The sequence below is a fragment of the Trichoderma breve genome, chromosome 2 (genome assembly GCF_028502605.1).
Source record: "Trichoderma breve strain T069 chromosome 2, whole genome shotgun sequence".
Lineage (NCBI taxonomy): Eukaryota > Fungi > Ascomycota > Sordariomycetes > Hypocreales > Hypocreaceae > Trichoderma > Trichoderma breve.
This window is the reverse complement of record NC_079233.1, coordinates 2,502,506-2,521,267: the sequence shown is the minus strand read 5'-3', so window position 1 is coordinate 2,521,267 and position 18,762 is coordinate 2,502,506. Positions and strand designations below refer to the sequence as shown.

At 49.3% G+C, this 18,762-nt stretch overlaps 5 protein-coding genes across 5 annotated transcripts; 2 read left to right on the top strand and 3 right to left on the bottom strand.

The window, feature by feature from the left end:
• Positions 1 to 2,606: 2,606 nt before the first annotated feature.
• Positions 2,607 to 4,313, top strand: T069G_02996 (uncharacterized protein; the record flags this gene model as incomplete). The annotated part of the gene is made up of 4 exons (XM_056170206.1): positions 2,607 to 2,929; positions 2,994 to 3,243; positions 3,297 to 3,584; positions 3,639 to 4,313. 4 exons carry the CDS (start codon positions 2,607 to 2,609, stop codon positions 4,311 to 4,313), a joined length of 1,536 nt encoding a protein of 511 aa, XP_056031098.1.
• Positions 4,314 to 6,577: 2,264 nt separating this feature from the next.
• On the top strand, positions 6,578 to 9,549 carry T069G_02995 (metallo-beta-lactamase superfamily domain-containing protein; the record flags this gene model as incomplete). Its single annotated transcript, XM_056170205.1, has 5 exons — positions 6,578 to 6,723; positions 6,822 to 7,059; positions 7,135 to 8,106; positions 8,161 to 8,287; positions 8,363 to 9,549. 5 exons carry the CDS (start codon positions 6,578 to 6,580, stop codon positions 9,547 to 9,549), a joined length of 2,670 nt encoding a protein of 889 aa, XP_056031097.1.
• Positions 9,550 to 11,172: 1,623 nt separating this feature from the next.
• T069G_02994 (DEAD/DEAH box helicase domain-containing protein) lies at positions 11,173 to 12,902 on the bottom strand (the record flags this gene model as incomplete). The annotated part of the gene is made up of 4 exons (XM_056170204.1): positions 11,173 to 11,330; positions 11,403 to 12,594; positions 12,679 to 12,757; positions 12,859 to 12,902. 4 exons carry the CDS (start codon positions 12,900 to 12,902, stop codon positions 11,173 to 11,175), a joined length of 1,473 nt encoding a protein of 490 aa, XP_056031096.1.
• A 1,312-nt stretch (positions 12,903 to 14,214) lies between these two features.
• Positions 14,215 to 15,981, bottom strand: T069G_02993 (acyl-CoA dehydrogenase, middle domain-containing protein; the record flags this gene model as incomplete). Its single annotated transcript, XM_056170203.1, has 3 exons — positions 14,215 to 14,708; positions 14,777 to 15,793; positions 15,867 to 15,981. 3 exons carry the CDS (start codon positions 15,979 to 15,981, stop codon positions 14,215 to 14,217), a joined length of 1,626 nt encoding a protein of 541 aa, XP_056031095.1.
• Positions 15,982 to 17,372: 1,391 nt separating this feature from the next.
• On the bottom strand, positions 17,373 to 18,692 carry T069G_02992 (XPG i-region domain-containing protein; the record flags this gene model as incomplete). The annotated part of the gene is made up of 3 exons (XM_056170202.1): positions 17,373 to 17,894; positions 17,953 to 18,519; positions 18,594 to 18,692. 3 exons carry the CDS (start codon positions 18,690 to 18,692, stop codon positions 17,373 to 17,375), a joined length of 1,188 nt encoding a protein of 395 aa, XP_056031094.1.
• Between the last annotated feature and the right edge of the window lie 70 nt (positions 18,693 to 18,762).

Below are 18,762 nucleotides of genomic sequence, written 5' to 3'. Positions count from 1 at the left end.
TAGAACTTCAATATGTAGGAACTGACATGTGGCAAGACTGGCTTGGGCACCGTTCTTGTTCAATTCAGCTCTACCGTTTAGCTTAGCTCTGGCTTTCGTTAATATATCCTAGAGTCGATGTCATTGGAGTTTACATAAGAGACGTGGCTGGCCTCTCCGGAGTCTTCCAGCGGAGACTCTAAATGCTCAGCCTTGGGGATTCTTGATCCCGCGCAGTCGGTAAAAATGCCAGCGATCGAAGGGTGGAGTCTACCTTTTGGCAATGGTCAAGCAAATTGCCAACTAATGTGCATGAAACAAGATGAGGCATGAACATTCAGGCCACAAGACTGTCGCTAGATCCCCACGGGGCTTAGCAAACTACGGCAGCCGGATATGATCAATCCGGTTGGAGAATGTTGTATATGGCTTAAGCCCAGCGTAGTCTTAAAGTTAAGACTAATGAAGCCCATTATTGCACTGGCCAAATATACGATTAAACGGAGAATTGCGATGATGTGTGGCGTACTTGTGGCTCTCCTACTTATGTAACGTTCTCATGACCGATGGCGAAGAAGGATCTGCAGTATCCTCATTGTCGGTAAATCCTCAGTGTCGGTGAACAACAAGTCACGCATGTACCTGTCACTTTAGAATCTTTTTAATCCATATCAGTAGTGAAGTACCGGATGTATCAAATGTCGGTAATTCCGTATTAAAAAATTCTCCGCACATGCTAAGTGTGTTTCCTGGGCTTGTGGCTATGTGCATAGTGAAAAGTAAGTTGCCTGCCAAGTATCCAGAGAACTACTATCTGGATTGCACTATAGTTAACTTGTTCTCAAAAGATTGCCTGATTTATATAAACCCTCAAATTGTTTTGGCGCCAGAGCTCTGCATCTTCCGACTCACTCAAAAAATACCTTGGTATTTCTCCAAGGAAAATGCTGTAGATTTGTCGATACCAGCTGTCATGGCGCTTGGTGTTTTGCCCAAGGTCATCATAAGGAAAGCCAATAGCAGCAGATATGACTTTTGTGACAAGACAACTCAAATACATATGACGACATTGAAGCAAGAGTTGAGCGATTGGCCAGAAGAGACATCACATCCGCCATAGACTGGCATAATGCGTTCCAATAAATGAAAGGTGATTGGTTCACTTTTTAAATATTTATCAACGATACACTACAGGCTTTTTTACAGCAGCCTGACTGTATGACACATAAGGCTATATATTTCCTGTGACACAAAGTCGGCCAATTGTCTCGTGTATCTGTTGAGCGGAACTAGCGCGCTGCTGCTAGCATAGAGTGATGACATTAGAACACAAGACCCCGGATAAATTAGGAAGCACTTTAGCTTCGTAATTTTTCGCAACCTCATCCTCCTTAAGTTTGTGAAATGATACGTTCCCGTGAATATAAAGTACAATACGGGGCCAAGAGCAAATAAGTCTTCGTTCAAGCTTGGAGGCTTGCTTGGGCGCCACTCCGGAACGGGGGCTCGGTACCGGGATCCAGGGCAGACTGAGGCACAGGAGCCTTTTATCTATGAACCGCTGAAGTCAGCAATCTTCAAATTGAGTGATGCGTTCAATAGGAGGTTATGTGGCCACCATCACAGTGAAGAATGTCGAATGCATGGAGGAGTTGCAGGCCTTCGGCCGTCTATCGAGCCCACTGGAGCTGCAGAGGTCGTGAAGCATCTTCATAATGGTTTTAGATGTACTGCTTCAGCGTGCCACTGTGGCATGTACTCCATTACCGTTGTATGTTCCGTAGAGTCCCAATTTCGAATATTCACTAGGCGAGGGTGTTCGCCTAACATCTGATAGATGCTAGCCTCGGTGGTTAGGTCTTGGATGTAATATATTCCGGGATTGTTCCATGGTGTCTTGATAATACTATCAGTAGTTGCGGGAATCGTTTAGTACTGGTTGCCAGCATAAATGCTTTGCGGGATATAGAAAGTTGATAGTGGTCAGTGAAACGGAATGGGTACTTGGTCGTCTATGCGATTTGTGATCATACCTTGTTAGTTCCCAGCAACGCACTATGATTTATATGCGTCTCTGGTGGGAATACTGCCAACGCGTATTCATTCGTCTCCCGCGTATGCCGTGCTTATACCGACGAGCTGAGAATGTAGCACCAATTTCGCAACTGCCTCAACTCGCATTAAAACAGTGGCAAGGTGAGCTCTCTACTACCTAACATCTGCAGCACATAGTGTGGATTACATGTAAATAAAGTGCTTCTTAGATATACTTTATTCTCACACTTGAACTTTGTACGGCTGTTTGGGGGTTAGATATGCAGCTACTCCCCCTCTTGTAAAAGAAGCGACAGACACATTATTCAATTATGTATGATCTTGAACGTTTCAGCGACTACTCTCAAATTTGATTCTCCGAAACTGTCTTCCTCGAGTAAGTTCATTCACCAAGCGGTGAGCGCTAACGCCGGGTTCGTGTTCCATCTGACCCTCAAAATCTCTCTTCCTACCTTGGCCAACTAAACTGCGCTAAGCAACTAAGCAGCGAGAATTCTTTCACTTCTTCAACTCAATTCAATTTGCGAGGTTGAGTAAACTTGCGTCTAATCTAACACACATCCTCTTCTATCATGGAAGACGAAGCTCGTATGAGCTGGCTTAGTGGCCGGCCGCAGCGAGTTCTCAACTTGCGCCGGCCCGCAGAACTCGCGTCAACAAATCTGGAGTATTACGCGCAATGGAGCGTCATGGACGACCAGATCATGTTGACTTTACCGTCGGCAAACAGCGTTACATCTCCATCTCTAATATTTATAGCCGACATCAACGCCAACTTGGGAACAGAAGACGACGTAGTAGAGTTTAAACGGATCGTGGAGTTGCCATACCATGCCACAAGCTCAAAGCTACTAGGCAACCAAGCGGGGTTTGTCACTGCAGAATTCAGAAAAGGGTGAATACATATAAGTATCAACGTCAAGAACAGTCTATGAATATCTGACTTAGACGATATTTAGGGAGAGTAAATTAATACTGCGCACTTACGACCCGGCTGGCGGCGTCGATAAAGAAAAGATATTGTCTGCAGAGGCTACCAATGGAGAGATTGCCCTTCACGGTTCATCTATTGCTATCTGCGTATACGATGGTTCAGAAGACTCGTTTGGGAATTGCCTTGGCAAATCAAACCAGATTGCAATCTGGGATACCGAATTCGGAGACCTGTCAAGAATAGACATACCTCAAGATGAGCGCGCGCCTCAGTGTGTAAGCAATTCCAAGACGCCGCTTCCCACAACAATTACTTACTGTCTCCAAAGCACCGGGGAAATTTTCAATTCGCTACATCTTCGCATATTGCTCTCGGTGGCCACCTTGATCCGTCGCATGACAAACCATATTCTCTCCTAAGATCAATCCCAATTACATACTCAGAGCAGAACAAGAGCCGATTATTCCATCAACATGAGAACTTCGAGTATGGAAATAACCATGATGCAATAGCAATTCCAGGAAGCTCTGCCCACAATGATGTTGTTGTTCATCATCACCAGCACGGGAGTCGTTTCACAGTTGCAGACGTGGGTTTACTCACTGGCCAAATCCCGGTAAGTTAAACTACTTTGCTCAAAGGGTGCGTTATAGCTCACAACAATGCGCAGTCCGAGGCGCAACCGACGCCCGGGTATTTCATGGACAAAAATCTTTTCAAAGATCTCTTTCATGTGTTTTCTGACAAGGTCAACGCACGAACGCTGTACGGCGAGTTATTCGATCGACTCCCAAGCCTAGTCGGGAACAAATTACTCGTGCGGGAACACATCGAGGAATATGAACACGATGAAGACAACTACCGTGGATACCACGCTCCGCACACTTCATTTGGAACGTTTCAAGTTCTCTACCTCTACGATTTTGACCAAGATCGATGTAAAGCTCTGCGTCAACTTTCACCTGGCTCCGAACGCCAGGATCTCGAGACACGTCTAAAAGAGCGAAACCCTAACGCCAGCGTCGTTGTTATGTCTCGCATGTTTTACACCTCTATTGAAGAGGAAGAGGATACGGAAAAAGATACATCCCCGGAGTGGAAAGCGCACATGAGAAAAATATGGGAGACGAAATGGGCACGGGAAAAGGGAGAGGCCAAGTTTCCAACCCTCGAGTTTGATGATCCGCCAGAAGGTTGTGACGATCCTCGCATGTTATACACGCGCAGCATGATTTGTCTTCCGAAAATAAGGGACGGCGAAGCGTTTGCGATGACAACTTCGGCGATAATAGAGCTCCCCACGGCCAAGGCAGACGGATATGTGCACTACTTTGGCGCCGAATAAATAACTAATAAGTTCTCATATTCAACTAATCTACTATTCCTATGAATGAGTCTTTTAAAGAGTGCCCTCAGACCGTGTCATGGCCGTATAATTCCCTAATTCTTCCGTGCTTAGAATGAACCAAGTCACGGCGGCAAAAGTCTGCCTGCCAATGCCACGAATGATTCTTCGAGTAAGTGACCTGCGACCAAGATTTTGCCATATACGAACAACAGTGACTTCAGAAGAGGCCTGGATAGAAAAATCTGTTTCGCAAAAGTCGCAAGTCGCATGAATGATGGACCTCACGTCCGAGACGGAAAGAATAGGCCTGGATATTTAACAGCGTCGAGTTTGAATAGCCCGAAGGATCCTAGATTTGATGTTGACATATGCGGAACTGTCCTATAGATTGGCGAGAGACATTTCCGATGTCTTTAGTGAATGTCCAGACCGAATGAATGAGAAATCGCCCGTCGACAATCTTTGGGAAGACATGTAGTCTTTCTTTAATCTTATCCGACATGCCGCCTTCATGTGGGCGAATTGGTGCTGAGAACGGCTTCATTATATTGTCGAGATACCATTTATCTGACTTCTTCAATTGAGATACGCTGTTTCTGTTCTCAATCTGCAATCGGGAATACTTCAAGGCGAGTTGAATATGTCCATAGTAGGCCTTATATACACCCTGCGTATAATAATCGTTCTTTTTTTGACAATGAAGATCACATGGTGACTCTTGATTCATCGGAATACCAAGTTTTCTTCTGTGATGGAGTTTACTGCATCTATGACAGGCCCAGACTTTGGGTCGATTGCGGGCTAGAGCAAAAGATACTCCAAGCGCTGATGCTGGCTGAGGTTGGCGGATAAATGAAGGTCATCGCTTCCCTTGTGGGCTTTGTTGTAATTCAGGATAATGCAGCGTAATGGATAGCAAGTTTGAGAGAGGATTATTTGTTGATACTGTGGAGGATGCTTGAGGATCAAAATAAGAATCCGTCTGGGGAGGATTAAGGATATGGCAGGACGGATTCTGCTTGGGGTCTAATATGGCGGATTTTGAGACCACGCAGTAACCGGGTGAGAGACATGGCGGTGATTTTAGTGATACTGATGACTTGAAAGGTGTATAGGACAAAATAGAAATGGGAACAAAATAGAAATGGGGGGCAGTCTATGTTTATATAGGAATCCCTTTGGGTAAATTTTACCATGGCCACGAAACTCTACGGATTGTGTTTCGGGAAATGCCATTTTCCGTTGAGATACTCTCAGTGGCTTGTCCGCTTGGTGAGTTTGCAAGTTTAAAGCTAGCGATATCACTAGATGTCAGAAGTATACATATATAGTAGCGGAAACTAGAAGAAAGTAACGATAGTAGCAAATAGTCAAGGGATCTCCTTGTAGTCTATTTGGTAGCCAGATTGAACTCTGTCGTGTTGCATCCGGAGAGGGAAATGGAGGTACCTTCACTTATCAAATAAAAGGTTGTCATTCGAGTGCTAATACGAGACTTGAACTCCATGTACAAAGAATATTCTCCGGATTTTGAGGATTTCTTCTTCTTTTTCATATGCTTTTCAGCATACACGTAACCAACTACAATGTAAAGTTCAACTGCAATTTATTTCTGCAAGTCTCTCAACCGTTTTGCGCTTTATACTTTATATAATTTATAGTTACGTCCTTTCAAACCTTGTCTTTGACTGCAGAAAAATCTTTGTTAGCCCATGATACTATTAATTCGTACCCTTGTCTATAGGCCAGTGTCGACGACTGCGACTCATCAAAATCAGCTTGTCAAGGGTCACGATGTATGGCAAGAATGAACCTCTCTTAGGATACAGATTGCCCTTTGTAATGGAGGAAGACGATTATAAGCTTATTAACAGCAGATTAGATAAAATTCATCCATATCTATGCCTATGACGATGAGTCAAGACAGCCTATTGCAACTTATCTGTTGCTGCATTTGTACGTGTGGGAATCCAATGCCAAAATTACCCAAAAAGGAAGTCTGCAGTCATCGTTCTAGTCAAGGATCAAAGTATCCCCGATCCCGTGATCCGATCCGACCCCTGTCCATCATGTCAATTCCACGCCAGAGAATTGCATCAAATAATATGGCGACGCGATTCGCCCTGTAGACTTGCCTAGCATTTCCAGACAATTACAGGCATTCGCATTTCGACTCTGGGCGACTCTCAACACGGCATCGGACGAATCATGCTACAGAAAAGACTCGACTAAATCATTGCGATCGCGGCGGCAGATCCATCATGTTCACTTTCTGCCCGCTCCAGGGCGCTCTCTCGGAGTCGCTCGCGTCGCAATCTCTCTTGGAGCTCGATGGAGGGGTCAAGGTGCTTGTTGATCTGGGATGGGACGAGTCGTTTAGTAGCGATAAGCTTGAAGAGCTAGAAAAGTAGGCGCGGATGCTCCATTCAGTGATTCCTCTCACAATAGGCGGAACCAGTCGAAACAGAGTCAATTGAGCAAGAAGAGCTGACATGAAGCTTCTAGACAGGTTCCCACCCTCTCGCTGATTCTCCTCACACATGCCACGGTGTCGCATCTTGCCGCATATGCCCACTGCTGCAAGAACATAGCTCTCTTCACACGCATCCCCGTCTATGCGACTCGACCCGTCATCGATCTCGGCCGAACGCTCACCCAAGACCTCTACTCTTCTACTCCCGCGGCCGCCACGACGATTCGCCAGAGCTCGCTCTCCGAGACGACATATGCATACTCACAAACCGTTACGACAGCTCAGAACCTGCTTCTGCAATCCCCTACACCCGAAGAAATTGCTCGATACTTTTCTCTCATCCAGCCGCTCAAATACTCACAACCCCATCAACCTCTATCCTCGCCGTTTTCTCCTCCGCTAAATGGACTGACCATTACCGCGTACAACTCTGGCCACACCCTTGGTGGCACGATATGGCACATCCAGCACGGACTGGAATCTATTGTTTATGCAGTCGACTGGAATCAAGCACGTGAGAATGTGTTTGCCGGGGCTGCTTGGCTTGGTGGTGCCGGAGGTGGTGGTGCAGAAGTCATTGAGCAGCTGCGCAAGCCTACAGCCCTGATCTGTAGCTCTCGTGGTGCAGACAAGAACGCACAGGCCGGTGGTCGTGCGAAGCGAGACGAACAGTTGATCGAAATGATCAAAACGTGTGTTAGTCGAGGCGGCACAGTTCTCATCCCTGTAGACTCAAGCGCCAGAGTCTTGGAGATCTCCTATCTCCTCGAGTATGCCTGGAGGACTGATGCTGCAAACAAGGATGGCGTTCTTAAGTATTCAAAGCTATACCTAGCAGGCCGAAATGTCTCGAGCACGATGAGATATGCACGTAGCATGCTGGAGTGGATGGACAACAATATTGTCCAGGAGTTTGAGGCCTTTGCAGAAGGGCAGCGGAAGGTCAACGGTGGCAGTGAGAAGAAGGAGGGAGCTCCATTTGATTTCAAGTACTTGCGACTGCTGGAGCGAAAAGCTCAAATTACAAAGCTTCTGAGTCAAAATATTGAGAATGGGGAAACACAGGGACGTGTGATCCTGGCCAGTGATGTTAGCATGGATTGGGGATTCTCCAAGGATTTGGTAAAGGGTCTGGCCAAGGACTCTCGAAATCTGGTCATCCTAACAGAGCGACCCAACTTAGCCAAGGATGATGCTCCCTCCATTTCCAGGACATTGTGGGAATGGTGGAGAGAAAGAAGAGATGGCATTTCTACAGAGCAGGCCAGCAGCGGAGATAGCCTGGAGATGGTCTACAGCGGCGGCCGTGAATTAGAAGTTCGTGAAGCTCGCCGTGAACCTCTGGAAGGAGACGATCTTGCCATCTATCAGCAATGGTTAGCTACTCAGAGACAGCTACAGGCAACTCAGCAGGCCGGTGGAGCAGGTGCGCTGGAAGCATCTGCTGATGTCGTTGACGATGCGTCATCCGAATCATCATCTGACTCCGAAGACGAAGGTGAACAACAGGGCAAGGCTCTTAATGTGTCTGCTACAATGGGCCAGGCAGGGCGTAAGAACGTGGTTCTCAAAGATGAGGACCTTGGTATCAATATTTTGATCAAGAAAAAGACCGTCTTCGATTTCGACACACGTGGTAAAAGGGGCAGAGAACGATCATTCCCCATGGCCATCAGAAGGAAGAGGAACGACGACTTTGGCGAGCTGATTCGCCCAGAAGATTATCTACGAGCAGAGGAGAAGGAAGACGAGGCAGTTGACAATGCCCAAATCGCCGCAGAAGACGACAAGCTTGGCAAGAAGCGCAAGTGGGATGATGTCGCTAAGCAGGCAGCTGGTGCCAACAAACGCCCCAACACGAACCGAACAGTCGCAGCAGATGACGCCGATGCTATGGACCTAGCCGATGGGGCTGCCGCGGACGAATTGGATTCGGTCGAGGATACCGAGCCGGAGGAACCTAACGGTCCATGCAAGTTGGTTTACACGTCAGAAACAGTGGCAGTTAACCTACGGATTGCCATGATAGACTTTAGCGGACTGCACGACAAGCGAAGTCTCAACATGCTGATTCCCCTGATCCAGCCACGAAAGCTGATCCTCGTGGGAGGCACTCGAGAAGAGACTACATCTCTCGCGGCAGATTGCCGAGCCGCCCTCGCATCCGACGGAGACCGCTCCGTCGATGTGTTTACACCAGAAGTCGGCACATGGGTGGACGCTAGCATGGACACAAACGCCTGGGTAGTGAAGCTGGCCGATCCTCTGGTGAAGAAGCTCAAGTGGCAAAACGTCCGGGGTCTCGGCATCGTCACCATCACAGGCCAACTTCTCGCCTCGGCCCTGGCCCAGGAAGCAGATGGGCAGACGCACGACGACGTCGCCAACAAAAGGCAAAAGACGGAGCCGTCAACATCCACGGCCGTTGCGCTCACCAACGCAGCCGACACGGCTTCGATGCCCACTCTGGACGTCCTGCCCGTGAACCTCATCTCCGCTGCTCGATCAGCCGCCCAATCCCTCCACGTCGGCGACCTGCGACTTGCGGATCTACGTCGCGCAATGCAAGGAGCAGGTCACTCAGCTGAATTCCGTGGTGAAGGTACGCTTGTCGTCGACGGCTCAGTGGCAGTCCGCAAGACAGCCGAAGGACGCATCGACGTGGAGAGCGTGGGCCTACCGCTCGGCGGCAAGAGGAGCACGCTATACGAAGTGAAGAGGGCGATTTACGATAATCTGGCCGTCGTGGCTGGTGCATAAAGGGGAGGGGGGAGAAAGTAAAGCAAAACTTTGATTGGGATACTCTTTTTTTTTTTTTAACTCAAGGTAGACTTCGGGGACATAATATGTACAGACTACTTTCGGGGCTACATGATTGGGAAAGGGGGCACATGTATGATTATTTTATAGCCTTCTATCAATGCGAGATGAATGCCACCATAATTTCTTTCCCATTTAAAGGTATTGAAATGCTACGGAGGCATCTGTGCTTACATCCACGTTATAAACCAGCAGAGCATCCTCTGAGGAATGACGAAGAGGTCAGCTTCATAATCCGCACTCTTTAAACCACCAACTTACATCAGTAATCAAGCGTCAAGTCACAGTAGCAACATAAATTGAGAGAGAAACTGTTGGAATTGTCCCGCTGCCTAGCCAGAAACTATTTGCTCACTACTTTTCAAACTCGTACCCAGCATCTAAAGATAGTACGTATATCCCAGACGCCGGAATGAGTGTTCATTTAGTCCGAAAGCCATCAAAGTCCCCATCAGCTAAAGCGCTCACAATCCCTCTCTCAAAAAAAAAAATATTTTTTTGGTTTTTTTCAGTGGTTTTTTTTATCCATTTTCCTCACCTCCACCCGCCGAGTGCTCCGAAATTTGTCAATAATCGTCCAAGCTTGTGCCTCAAAGCAATCGTTGTCAAGTAATGGACGGATAGACTCGTCAAAGCGTGAGCTGACAAGATACAGAACACTCGGTCCACCAACCAGCCTTCCAAAGCTACCCTTGTTTCTTCCTAGGACGGCACTTCAAATGTGCTTGGAAGGTTGACTTCCTCCAAACCTTCGTCATCAAGGTCCTGTTCGTCCAACGTGATGAATCGTCAAAAAAGGTATCATAGCCGCCTCATGGATGCACCTGACCGATCCTTTCAACAGAAAATCGCAACTGCTCTCCTCCCAAACTGCAAGGAGCCAGCACAAAGATGCTGAGAAAAAAACCAGGTACGCCGTGATGCATGCCTCCCCTGCTCCCTGCGTCTAGCTACGCCAACTCCACAGCACCAAATCCTTCCCGCTGCCACGTTCCTTGAGAAATGGTATTCGCCTCGCTCCATTTCACAGAAAGTTCCTAAATCTCCAGCCCGCCCGCTCCCTTCTTTCCATCGTCAACGCTATCAATCATGCAAAGAACAAGAAGAGAAAATGACTTCCAGAGCCGATGGCAGAATGTATAATGTTGACAAAAGAGCGCCGCTCAAAAACAGAAAAGAAAGAAAGCCCAAGAGGATATAAACGGTGAGCTCGCTTTTTGTTGCAAAGCATAGCGTCTCTCTTTTTCTTCCCCCTTCTGGAAATTGTTCATGCGCTTTGTGGGGGGAGAAGGGGAAAAAGATCGAATCAGGAACCACCCTCCCAATGAACATGGAGTGCTCAGAGCCTCATCAGCAATCAAGTCCGGTTCGCCGTTCCGCTCGTGCGCCAATACTCGTGCGGATAATGTACAATCCAACAATGAAAAACTTTGCCCCAAAGCCTTACAGAAAATCATGTTGAAATCAGAAAAGAAGGTAATAAATAAGAAAATGATAGGAAAAAAATCAACACCTGCGACCACCATCCACCTACACCCACTTAAAACAAGGGGGTAAAGTAGGTTAAGATTGGGGTTCTCGCGGTGGCTGGCCGCGACCTCGACCGTTGCCGCCGCTGCCACCACCACGGCCACGGTATCCACGGCCACGGCCACCTCGGCCTCGTCCTCCGTTGAACTGCGAGTTGATATTCTGCTGGCCGTTTTGAGTTTGCCAGTTTCCTTGAGCGGGCTGATGGTGGGTTTGTTGGGCCAGAGGCTGGGCAGGGAATGACTGCTGCTGAGGCAGAGTACCCTTGGGAAGGTTCGAGATGGGGCGAGGAATGGATTCGGGGTTTTCGTAAACGTAAAGACTCTTGTCAATGCTCGCAGGAATGGGTTGGATTTCTGTGCCAAGATCCCGTTCAATGTTATAGAGGTTGAAGCGGTCGTCCCAGTTGATCAGATTAATGGCCAGGCCGAGGTGACCAAATCGACCAGATCGACCAATTCGATGAAGGTAGGTTTCGGCGTTCTTAGGGAAGTCAAAGTTGATGACGACATTGACAGCCTGAATATCAATGCCTCGGGTGAGAAGATCTGAGCAAACCAAGTTTCGGCAGACGCCATTGCGGAAATCGTGGAAGACGCGGTTACGGGCTTGCTGCTGCATTCTAGCGTGGCTGTAGAAGCATGAATAGCCAAGTTCGGTGATTTTCTTAGCCAGAAGCTCAACACGGTTGGTTGAGTTGCAGAAGATGATGGATTGGTTGATTTGCAGCTTGGAGAAGAGGGTGTTCAAGCAGTGGACTTTCTGCTTCTCTTCGACAAAGGCGTAGTACTGAGTGATACCACGTAGGGTGAGTTCGTCCATGAGGTTGATTTCGTAGGGGCTGGTCATGTTTTTGTCGGAAAAGTCCTTGACAGAGAGGGGGAAGGTGGCGGAGAAGAGCATGACCTGTCGGTCCTTGGGGTGGAATTGGAGCAGCTGTTCGATGACGGGGGTGAACTCAATGGAGAGAAGCTTGTCGGCTTCGTCCATGATGAACATGGGACACTCGCTGAGGTCCGCAACATTCTTTCCTGCAAGATCGAGGATTCTGCCCGGAGTGCCGACCACAATATGGACGGGCTCCTGTAGACGGATGATGTCGTCTCGCAAACCAGTACCACCGGTTGTTACCATGACATTGATGCCGAGGTGCTTACCCAACGTCTTGCATACTTGTGATGTTTGCATGGCCAGTTCGCGTGTGGGGACGAGGATAAGACATTGAATCTTTGAGACTTTGGGGTTAATGCGTTCCAGAGCAGGGATGACGAAGGCTGCAGTCTTTCCAGTGCCGTTCTTGGCTCGGGCCAGGATGTCCCGGCCAGTTAATGCAACTGGGATGGCTTCTTCTTGGATTGGAGAGGGCTTTTCAAAGCCAGCTTCAAAGATTCCCATGAGCAAGTCTCGCTTTAGCGCAAAGTTCTCAAATTCGAGGCCCTTTGTTTTTGTGACATCCTGTCATCCAACAAGAAAAAAGCAGCACAGCATCAGCCATCAATCGAATCAAGATTAGCTTTCAGGCACAAGAGAAGAACAAACCTCTGTCTGTTGTCTGGTGTCCTTGGCGGGGATGTTCAGGGTCTGCTTCCAGTCTTCAGGTCGTGGAGGAACGCCATCGCTAGTTACCAACGTAGAGTTAGCAAACGGATCAACCCCCTCTACGCTCAGCGAGACCAAATTCCATGTCTCTCTGAACAGGGCAAAAGGCACAGTTCTAACCTTAACTGAGTGTTCTGCAACTGATCTGCTAATTGGCTGGCCATGCTTGGCTGATTCTAGACCTCGCGTCCACGAGGTGAAGTCTTTTTTTTATTTTATTTTGCTGGTCGTGCGAGGGGTGATTCGACGGACCGCTGCAAAGGAGAGAAGGCCCTGCAAGCGGAGAGTTGGGTTTGCTCTTTTCGATCTCGAGCCCGGGGAGTGCTAGGTCGAGGAAGTCAGAACCTGTTCTTTGAACAATGGTACGACTTTTGGGTAGCAGCGGAGAAGGAGGGAGAGAGGGCAGTTCAGTGATGAAGGAGCCCGGGCGGTTGACGGTGAGTATCGACAGTGTGATGGTCGTCTATGAATTATTGTGGCGCAAGAGCCTAGGATCGCATGGAAATGGTATGGAAAAATTCGAGTGATGGGAAGAGAGAATTGGCGAGAGAGGCTCGGGACCAGAGGCAAAAGGCAGATGAAGCAAGTACTAGGTAGTTATCAGAGGAGGCCGGTTTGGTGTGAGTCACGTGCCGGCGGGGCTGCCTGAATGGCTTCAGCCGTTGGGCGTTACAGTAGACGCTGAACAAAGAAAATGCTCACAATGGGGGATTTCAGGTTCACCGCTATGGAACAAGTGCAAAAGCTATACAGAGCACTAGATGCACGGCTAGGGCCGGAATCAGTAATACAAACAGTTGGGAGGTGGTGGGATTAAAGTGTTGCAAGCACAGCACAACGATATCGGCAGTTGTGTGGTTCCGCGTCTATCCCTGAGCAGCTGCATCTTACCCCAGACAACAAGGGCAGAGGTGCCTTAGTGCCTCACTGCTAAGCAGTATAAAGAAGAGCCGTTGTGGAGTTTTGTATAAGAAGAGAGCAATTCAACCGTTACATAACGGCCCATGCGAATGCAGTGCAGTGCAACCAAGGGCCACTCAATCTTGAACTAAGCGCCATCTATCATATACAGGGGTGGCTTATCTTGACAGGTGCCTCAGTATAAAGCCTCAGTTTTTGAGTTACCTTAATAAGTAACCATGAGTTGAGAGCCAAACTCTACCTACGCCGGAGTACATCTCGCCATGAGTCACAAGTTAAGATTAAATGCAAAGTAAAAATTTCACTGTTGCTTCAAATTCAGTCATTCAATCTATGATATAATAACTAAGGTAGACACACACGAGCCATTCCCTGTTTCAAAAGGGGCCCTGGAAAAGAGGCAAACCACAAAAAAATACCCCCAACACTTGGGAGTATGTATTCGTACAAGTCATATACACGGTTGACTCCCAGCAATTCCATCCAATCTCGCACATCCCATCAAAAATATCGGAGCAAAATATTATAATTCTTTTCCCCTTGTCTGTCTCCCCCTTACAGCTTCATGCCCATAGCCTTGGCAACTCTCAGAGATTGCCTCATGCTGAGATCCAGCATAATCTCCTCAGAGCCACCAGGAATAGCATACGCACGAACGTCACGGTACAAACGCTCGACCTTTCCGCCCTGGCCGCCCCGAGAGTACGACAGGCCTCCAAAGATCTGACTAGCCTCGCGGGCACAGAACTCAAAGGTAATGGTCGACTGGGCCTTGAGACTGGCGATGGGGCCACCGAGACGCAGCATGGCCTCGGTCTCGCCCATCTTCTCGCACTGGTAGACAAGGCTTTCCAGCCAGCTGTACGAGGCCTCGATCTGGCGCGCCATGTGTGCCAGCTTCATGCGGATGACGGGGTGCTCAATGAGCTTCTTGCCAAAGGTACGGCGCTTGTTGGCGTACTTGACGGACTCTTCGTAGCAGACACGGGCGAAGCGCAGAGACTGGATGACGATGCCCATACGCTCGTGGTTGAAGTTGGTCATGATGACTATACGTTGTTGTCAGCCAGATTGGTCATTTCAAATACTCAAGAATTCATGGTTAAAGGACTCTCACCTCGGAATCCCTGGTTTTGCTTGCCGAGCAGGTTCTCAACAGGAACCTTTACGTCCTCAAAGGTAATGTACGTGGTACCAGAAGACCACACACCCTGACAATCCATACGGCGCGTAGTCACGCCAGGACCACGCTCAATCAGCAGCAGCGAGACACCATTCATGCCAGGGCCACCAGTTCTCACAGCAGTAGTGAAGTAGTCGGCCCAGATACCGTTGGTGATCCACTTCTTCTCGCCGTTGACGATGAAGTGCTTGCCGTCCTCGCTCAGCTTAGCCTCGCATGTGAGGTTGGCCACGTCGGATCCAGCATCGGGCTCTGTGATGGCCAAGCAGATACGCTTGTCGCCGCTCAGGATGCCAGGCGCGATGCGGTCCTTGAGGGCCTTGGATCCGAACTTGAACAGGGGCGGGCCGCCGATGCCAAAGCCACCAATGACGTTCCAGACGAAACCGCCAGAGCCGGTCCGTGACAGCTCGTCGGTCAGGATCATCTCGTGGAAGAGATCCCACTGCTCGGGAGCGACCGACTTGATGCCCGAAGGTACATACTCGGTCGGGTACTTGACGCCCAGGAGACCGGCCAGGTAACCTCGGCGACCCATCTCCTTGTAAATCTCCTCAGGCACACGCTTCGCCTCGTCCCACTCCGTCACGTAAGGCTCAATGTCGCTCTCAATCCATTGGCGAAGCTCAGCACGCAGCGCCGCATGCGACTCGTTGAAGTAGGGAGAGTGGTAGTTCTGGTACCAGCTGGGATCCGCAAAGGGAATCTGGTCGCCAAAAGCCTCCAGAGGCTCGGACTCCTCCTCGCTGCTACTTGACGCCTTGACGACGGCCTTGGGAGCTGGGGCGGGAGCTGGCTTGGGCTCCTCCTTGGGCTCTTCCTTGGGCTTGGTGTCGAGGGAGCCGACCTGGAGCTTGGCCTTGTACTTCTTCAGGATGCCCTCGTTGTGGTACTTCCAGAACTGCTTGGAGGCGTCCTTGCCGGCGACACGCTGCAGGATCTTCTTGCCGCCTGTCATTCAATCCAATGGTTAGACGCCGTCATCAGGCAGGATGGGGAAACAAAAAGGGCGGGAACTGCGCACCAGGGTGGTCGTCTTGGAACGTGGTCAAATCATAGACGTCACCGTCAATGGTGATGTACAAGCTGTCGGGCTTGTTATGCGACGCAACGTCGCCAGCTGTGAAGATTTTGGCCATGGCGAGGATATAATAAAAATTAATACTATCAACGGTACGCAAAGCAAAATAAAAAGAGTCAAAAAAAGACGAATGAAGAGGCCCTCCGTCGTCCCCGTTCCCGGTATTTAACAGAACCCCCAAAATCCCCATCGGCATTCCCTCAATCACATGCTTGGCCAACTGGCAGCGCGTGGTCTCCAAATCGCACCAACCAGCGGCCCCCCAATCGCGCTGCATCGCTTTTTCAGCTTGGCCCTCCGAGGCCACTAGGCCAGAGACATCTGCTTTCTCCCCCAAAGCAGCAGCCCAGACGCTGACACTCCGGATTTCTCCCCCACAAAAGAGCCACATGCCTCTCCACAGATCCTTGCTGTCTGGTCCCTTGAAATCCTACATACCTAAGCCCGAAAAAACAGGGCACGTCTTGAATCCGTTTTCCTCGCGCCTTTTCCCTGCCTAGTATCTATTCTAGTGAGGTTCAATGGCACATAGAATACATACTTGGACCGAGCATGTGCCAGCCAACGCCTCTCCAAAAAGCCACCCCCGGCATGTGAAAGGACGCCCTGATGTCATGCCCCCCGACGCTGCCGCGGACCAACCCCAAACCACGTTTCTGACACCTCCAAAAAAGATGCCGAGGCACATGTCAAAACCCCAGTCCGTCCATCCTAATGCGCCCCATTCAAGTCCATTTCGTGCCTGTATTTTTGATCCAAGCCAGTCAGGAGCCTGGTATTTGCGTCCGGAAGCAATCTCTTGCTTTTTTACTTGCCCCGAATTCCCAACGTATTTCCCCATGTCGGACTTTTCCCCCCACGCACCAAATGTGGTTCGAGAGCCGTTCGAGAATGAAGCGTGCGCCTGCATCCGGGGATGAGACATTGGCGGAGATGGTTTCCCGAGAGGTGGGCTTACCTAGGTAAATGCAAATGATTCAGGTAGTTTCCCCTATCATCCAAGCCCGCTATTCACAGGCATGCTATATCGTGGATCACAAGGCCCAACGAGGCTCGCCACCTTGCTCAAAGCAGCTTTCGAGTGCAAGTTCCCTTAGAATTCACCACCAACACATGTAAGAGAGCAGATATAGCAACATGGCATCGCATGACTTTAATTTTCTTTGCTTTTTTTTTTCTTCTGTTGTTTCAATCAAAGCTCATCTGCTCTGTAAAGCAGCCCTTGGTCTTACTTGATATACATAATAGCGTAATATTCTCCCCTACACGCCGAGAACTCCATGCTTCTGCACTCCTTAAAGCAAGCCAAGCCATGAAAATGTCCCTACCCTTGGGTTCCGGTGCCAATGTCACGCGTCCAATGCTTCCATCTACACTTGAAGATGGTTCCAATGCAGCAAATTTTATTCCATCCCGCCTCACTTTTTCGATTTCCCTGTTCACTCTGAATCATGCACCGCCACGAGGCTTCGCCTTGGCCGCAGCTTTGTCCTTCTTTTCTTGCTTAAGTTTCTTCTTCTTCTCTTCATTTTTCTCATCCAACTTGCGCTTGTGGGCAGCCTTTTCCGCGTCCGACTTGGGGACTGGCTTGAAAAATCCCTCCAGACGTGCCTGCTGTGAACTCTTCAGATTCTTCTCGAGTCGAGCGCCTCCACTACGAACACGGTCCTCGGAGAATCCCTTCTCGGTGACAAGGAATTGAACCAGCCCGTCAATGTCAGGCTTGTCCCACTTGAAATCACAAAGGGGGTCGTCTGCCGGGCGCACGTCTGGGTTGAAGAAGAGCTCCCGTGCGTCCTTGTACGGCCAGTCCTCAGGCAGAGTATACTTCTTCTTAGGGTCTTTTTCGAAGGCCTCGACAACCTTCTCCAAGGATCCATGCTCTCGGATAAGCTTCAGAGCCGTCGTAGGTCCGACCTTGGGAACTGGGTCGAGATAATCACAGCCCAGCAGAATGCAGAGATCAACGAACTAGAGAAAGACAATGTTAGAAGCCACCCGATCGTAGAATATCCATCAATCTACATACCTGGTCTCGCTCCATGTTTAAACCCTCCAAAACCTTGTCCAGGTGAATCTCCTGGATAGGCTCCTTTCTCTGCTCACTGAAAGTAAGATGACGCAACAGAATTGGTGTGTTAAAGCACAATGTGTCCATGTCCTCACTCGCAGCGGCATACACCTTGCCAGCTCTTGCCAGCACCGCACACTGCGCCTCGGCTTCCGTCGGCGCAACAATGTATGGAATGCCCATGAGCTTGAGCAATCGCTGGCACTCGGCATTGTGTTCTCTCGTTACTCGAACCGTCCGCCTGGAAAACTTCTCGATGTCCTCCGCGGTTCCCGTTTCTTTGGCCTCTTCAAGACCTTCCGTGGCCTCCTGCTTGCGTTGGAATCGCTTGGCCAGCTCGCCAGACTTGAGCTTGGGCGGTGCGCCGTCGAAGACGTAGAGAGGCTTGATTCCGTTGTCGACCATGCGCAGCGTGCGGTAGAACATGCCCATCAGATGAGATGTTGTCTCACCACTGTCGTTCATAAGCTGCTGGCCATCGGATCGAACTGCAATCAAAAAGCTGTAGATGCTCATGGAGGCGTCCTAGATAGATAGATGCAGCTGGTTAGAAATGACCGCCCGTTTGCGAAAGAAGCTTCAACGAGTCGCTGACATACAATGGCAACTTTGCGCCCAAACTGATTCTTGATTTCCCCTTCTTTAATGGCATCCGGGGCCTCCTCCTTGACAATCTGGAACAGCTGCTTGATACCCATGATTGCGGCCGGGTGGTAACGGTGCTAAAGCCAATTCGTAGCCGAGTGCTGAAAGAAAGAGAGAAAGAAA